At 34.2% G+C, this 6033-nt stretch overlaps 2 protein-coding genes across 2 annotated transcripts; both read right to left on the reverse strand.

Annotated features, from left to right (window-relative positions):
- Positions 1-638: 638 nt before the first annotated feature.
- On the reverse strand, positions 639-1886 carry LOC134249211 (uncharacterized). The gene is made up of 5 exons (XM_062731588.1): positions 1810-1886; positions 1489-1578; positions 1259-1399; positions 978-1064; positions 639-887 (listed from the first exon to the last, which is right to left on the reverse strand). Exons 1-5 carry the CDS (start codon positions 1878-1880, stop codon positions 818-820), a joined length of 459 nt encoding a protein of 152 aa, XP_062587572.1. The 5' UTR covers positions 1881-1886; the 3' UTR covers positions 639-817.
- Positions 1887-1997: 111 nt separating this feature from the next.
- On the reverse strand, positions 1998-3234 carry LOC134249210 (E3 ubiquitin-protein ligase TRIM45-like). Its single transcript, XM_062731587.1, has 2 exons — positions 2227-3234; positions 1998-2139 (listed from the first exon to the last, which is right to left on the reverse strand). The coding sequence occupies exons 1-2, from the start codon at positions 3072-3074 to the stop codon at positions 1998-2000; spliced, it is 990 nt and encodes a 329-aa protein (XP_062587571.1). The 5' UTR covers positions 3075-3234.
- Positions 3235-6033: the final 2799 nt, after the last annotated feature.

Here is a 6033-nt window from a genome sequence, read left to right on the forward strand (position 1 = left end):
ACTCTTTGAAAGTTGTCGGATTTTATTTTTTGATAATTCTGCCGGAATGTAAATTAGGCAGGTCGATAGATCAGGAGCTAAGGAGGCCTAATACGCATGCAAATCGTCGTGCGCATCTGTCTCTTTGTCTGACGCTAAGGAGGCCAAATATGCATGTAAATCTCGTGTGGCTGCCTTTGTGTTTGACGTCAGTGGGCGAGGACTATTGAAATTAGCATGGAAGTCCTCGTGTGATTTAAGTCTATGTCTACATTTTTAAAGTCTAAATCTACAATTTTATTTCACAATGAAATGGAAATATAAGGAATCACTGTCTAGTTTTGAGAGTATGCCAGGGACATCAACAATAGTGGGAAACATGGGATAATTTTAGCATAACGGGCTTCGCCCGTTATGCAAATTATCCCATGTTTCCCACTATTGTTGATGCCCTGGCATACTCTCAAAACTAGACAGTGATTCCTTAAATATAGGTCCCTGGTGATATACTTTAACCGTATAAATTTTCATTTAAGTTCGAGTGAAGAACATTGAAAATATTTCAGAAAAATATTTTCCTGAACATGCTTAAATACGAATACTAGTATCATCAATGAAATATGGCATCTTAAAAACCAGGAAATTTTTCTCACCAAACAATCACAATAAATCTTTTAATGCTTTCTAAGGGAAATAACTCCTGCATGGTATAAGAATTTATTGTCTTTAATGGAATAGAGTTATCTTTCTTAGTATGTCTTTGGGCACAAAGTCTAAGAATGACAACTCTTATTGAATTAAGTCACTTTAAAAAAAAAACAAACGAAAAATATTCATACTAAGTTGATCCCGTGACCTTTATTTCCGATCCTATCTTTGGTCTCTGTTTCTGTGCAGAATTCCTGGAACTAAATATCAAGCGTTTGAGAACTGAGTTGAGAGCTGTCCAAATGTTTAGAGTATTCTCCACTTTTTTATAATTTGAATCATAAACTTACCATGTAGATTGCGTATAATAATTTTTTTCGGCTTTCCTTTCAGTTTGTGGGCGTTTGGCAGAAATTGGGGGACCTTTGTCTTTATTTCTGTATAAACAAAAGATTAAAGGAAATATCTGTTTACTAAACACATGAATGTTAGCAAATGTCTCCAGTCGTCCCTTGATCCACCACCGTAGAATTAAATTAGAATTAGAATTAAAAATACTTAGTATGTCTAATTTATTTTACTGAAAAAAGTATTATTCTTAAAAAAAGGTTAGTTAGGGGAAGTAACCTACGTTTCTTTTCCCTGATCCGGTTTCCCTGGTTCTTTTTTAGCTGCCTGGAGATTTTTTCTTAGTTTAAGTATCGTTGCTCCGCTCTCCTTTTGCAATCTTTTCTTTTCAGATCGCAGCCTCTCGTTTTCTTTTTCAAGGTCCCTGTAAGCATTCAAATAACCACCTCCTTTGTCAAATAAGAACTGGTTATTCACATCTTTGAACAGTTACAGAAGTAAATGAAGCTATACCTGTATCTTTGGCTTTTATCAGAACTGTTAGATTTCTCAGACAAACCGTCAATCTCTAACTGCAACATTCTCACTTGTTCCTTCAGGGCTCTGTTTTAAAAAAAGTTTAAAAAGTAGTCGCTCTTAACAATTTTTGCAATAAAAAATAATTGTAAATATCATTTGATTTTTATATCATGACAAGTGCACGATCTTGCAACATTTATAAAAAAATACTGGAAGTTTTTAGCAAATACATGCACTTGTATAATGTTTAGGCCTCACATGGCTAGAGAGCTGTCAAAATTATTACAAAACTAAAGTGTATGTATATAAACAGACTCAGTGCTCTCGTTATTGCTGCTTGCCGACTCTCTGTAGGCAGCCCTCTCCTGTTCTAGCTGGGTCTTCATATCCCTCAAAGATCGCAACTCTTTCTCCAAGTTACTGCAGGCAAAAAGTCAACTAATTAAATTTCTTAGATGTCACATAATGGAAACGTCAACATGAAAGACATGTAATGGCACGAGTTACCTTTTCCTGATGGTGACTGCGTTCAGTTTAGACTGTAGAGATTTCATCTGCTTCTCGTTCTCCAGTGTTACTTTGTCCAGCTCTTGTTGTAGAGCTTTATTTTTCTCCAGCAACTCCGCTAAATCTCGTTCATGCAATCTAAAATTAAAATAAAATCCATGAATTATTCAAGGGAAATTTTCAAAAATTTCGTTATCGAGTTCTCTTCTTCACAGCTTTTCCTACCTTACATTACATTCCTTCTTCAAAGCCGTTAGAATTTCCTTGTCTATTCTAAACTTGGAGAAATCGTGATACACTGGATGCAGTACATCCGGGACTTTTTGGTCAAGTTTTCTTTCAAAGTAATGCGACTTCTGAATTATTTCCAGAGCGTTTCCTCTCTGCAGGCTGATTTCCGCCTCTTCTACAGTTTTTCTGATTTGTGCCAATTCTTTCGCCAGTGACGATTTGTGATTTTTCATAGACTCCAATCGATTGACATTCTCCTTTATTAGTTTGTTGCCGATTTCTCTGATAATACCTATCATCTTCTCCGTTTTTGTTTCTATATCACGTGTAGCTATTTTGTCCTTCTGGCTGAAAGTCTCGATAGCTGCTTCTTGATTGGTTATTTGTTCTTGAAAATGTTTAATTTTGGTAGCCGAAACTTCGCTCAACAATTTCCGTATCTTGGCGCTTTCTTCTTCCGCTTTTGTTTCCATTTGCGTCAAACTGTGCGAATTGTGCTCCGCTATCAGACATATTTTGCAAATCGGCTTGTCGCACTTAGCACAAAAGATATCTACGTTTTCATCTAAGTGCTTATCACATCTTATGTTGTGAAGAAGGTTGCTCTCGCTGCCTCTGTTCGTCTTGGAAATGACAGTGTGCATCTTTGTCAGTTTACCGTGCTTGTGGATCTTGTAGCAGTTAGCACACATAAAATCAGAGCAATTCAAACACTTCCATTCCACCGTAGCCGGTGTTCGACAGAGCTCACATTTTGACTCCCAGTCCGATATTGTCCGCTGGGATTTTGGTCTTTTGGCGTTCATTTGAACTTGATACACGCTAGCATTAAGGGTTCCCATTTCATGACAATTCAGCGAATTCAAAATTTAAGGTATGAACCGTTTCCGAAATAAGTAAATATGTTAAAACCACTAGAATTTTACATTGCATGTACACTCAACACTAATTTAATATACATGTATGCCTATGAACAAAGCATTTAACTGTCCATGAAGGAAAAGTGTTCTTGACGATTTATTCAAACAATGTGGGGTTGTTTTACTATTCAAACCCAACCATGTGTCTATATTTCTTTATTTTCACCTTTAAATTATTGCCATTTACACTCAAAGTAAAATATAAGTACTGTAAAAAAAATTAATCGAAACTCAAAGATTTCTCATGCTTTATTTTCAAAAAGTGTTAATATTAAAAGTACATCCTCAATACTGCTTAAAAAATCTCTGAATTTTTCTTATGTTTGTATGAGTTAGTTAAGGAGGAAAACAAAGATTTGTCTCGCCAACATATAAGAAGTCTTTCAGGTCTGTGTTTCAACAGAAGCAATATCTACTTTGTTTCTTTTTATAACAAAAGTTCGTCTTGGTTCATTGCACCTTTTACCATCCCAAAGTCTATCAAAATAAAAATATAACATAATTAAAATTTAAATACACACAAATACAAATAAAAAAATCTTATAAGATGAATACAGAGATGCAAAAATATTCAGAGATTTTCGAATCACTTGTATATATTAATATTACACAATTATCGCTATTTTTTGAGGTCGATACAATGACTTAGCCATCTGAGGAGTACAATTATCGCTGTTTTTTGAGGTCGATACAATGACTTAGCCATCTGAGGAGTACAATATGCATCGAGCCCGAAGGGCGAAGTGAATATTGTACTTCGAAGATGGCTAAATCATTGTATTGACCGAAAAAACAGCAATACTTGTTTTATTATATGATTCACTGATAAAATGATACAGCTCATTATTACTTGTTTGCATTTAATTAAGTCCTAGCCAAATGCAAGAGAGAAGCAGAATCAAAATGTGAATAAACCTTACCAGTCGTATCAATTTGAAAGGTTTTTTTTTTATCAATTTTAGTTGCCATGAAAAAAATATATAATGTCAGTCTTTTTTATAGGATAGATTTTGAAAGGAAGGAGTATTATCAGGGAAATCTGACTGCCAAACAGTAAAAAAATTTGTTGTTCAGTAAAAGTTTTGGAGGAGGGGGGTCCCTGCATTCCCTCTTACCACCCTCTCCCTAAAATATATATTCGCTTATGTTTTGTTCACATGAAAAAAAAAACATAGTCGTTTAAATGGCTTTCCAAAACAATTTGTATCAATTTGGAATTTCCCGATCTATTTTTAGGTAAATGTGGAGGAAATAAATCCTTGTATTGACCTGAAACGTCACGTGCAGGTCAATACAATGTAGTATTTTTCTAACATAGTAATAAGCTCTATTATTATATGATTGAATAATTTCCATCTCTCTGATTGGCTGAGATCCAACTATGTTAGAAAAATACTACGTTGTATTGACCTGCACGTGACGTTCCAGGTCAATACAAGGATTTATTTCCTCTACATTGATCTAAAATAGATTGGGAAATTCCAAATTGATACAAATTGTTTTGGAAAGCTATTTAAACGACTGTGATTTTTTTTTCATGTGAAAAAAACATAAGCAAATATATATTTTAGGGTGAGGGTGGTAAGATAGAATGCAGGGACCCCCCTCCAACACTTGAACTGAACAACATGTTTTTGTTTTTTCTTACTTTTTGGCAGTCAGTTTTCCCTGATAATACTCCTTCCTTTCAAAATCTATCCTATAAGAAGACTGACATTATATTATTTTTTTCATGGCAACTGAAATTGATGAAAAAAAACCTTTCAAATTGATACGACTGGTAAGGTTTATTCACATTTTGATTCTGCTTCTCTCTTGCATTTGGCTAGGACTTAATTAGATGCAAGTTAACAAGTAATGAACTGTATCATTTTATCAGTGAATCATATAATAAAACAATTATTGCTGGTTTTTTCGGTCAATACAATGATTTAGCCATCTTCGAAGTACAATATTCACCTCGCCCTTCGGGCTCGGTGAATATTGTACTCCTCAGATGGCTAAATCATTGTATTGACCTAAAAAACCAGCAATAATGTATAATATACAACTGAAATATATTCTTTCTGATGAAATTCATAGTGATGTGTGAAAATAATGAACGTGTCTTCCCAAACAAATATTTAATGTAACGACTGCGTTGCCTAAATTATTTTCAAATAAATTCATTGTCTTTGGACGATTCCTATAATTTGAATATTAAATGTATGATTCAAAATAACGAAATAGATTAAGGTAATGCACAGTGATCGATCTAAAATAAGGTACAAACAATAGTGTTACAATACAAAGATGTGAACATAGCATTAGAAATGATTCTGGAAAATCCAGCGGTGAAATCTGGTTTCTGCTGTTGTCTGCGCGACCGTTCACACCTACTTTAAGCGCATGTATCGATCTATTGACGGAATGATCCGTATTCCAATTCTGTTAGAAACAAAAGTCTAAGGTTCCAGACCAAATCATACATGTAGGTTGTACTAAGTCTTGCTAACAGTATCATTTTTAATGACTAATAAAAGAATGATTGAAATTATGACTGTTAACATAGTTGTTGAAATTCCTGTATCATCAACTAACAGACTATATGGTAGCTAACAGTATTTACTTAAAGTTTACTGGGATATTACGTCCACCAATGAGTTAAACGTATTAATTATTGTTTACTAATAAAAAGTTTCGTCGATATACTAGTATGTAATTATAAGTTGAAGGCCACTGCCAATGCTTAATGTCTTTTTTCACGAAGAAGAATTGAATATTTTCTGCTTCGTATGAATATCAAATAGATCGGCTAATGAAAGAACACATTTGGTGCCCATTTCAATTCCAACAGAGTTTTGCCAATTTTTTTGGGGGGGACCGGGTTCCCAAAAACTAC

This window comes from Saccostrea cucullata, unplaced genomic scaffold, assembly GCF_032062105.1.
Source record: "Saccostrea cucullata isolate Sc308-1 unplaced genomic scaffold, CSIRO_AGI_Scuc_v1 ctg20483, whole genome shotgun sequence".
NCBI lineage: Eukaryota > Metazoa > Mollusca > Bivalvia > Ostreida > Ostreidae > Saccostrea > Saccostrea cuccullata.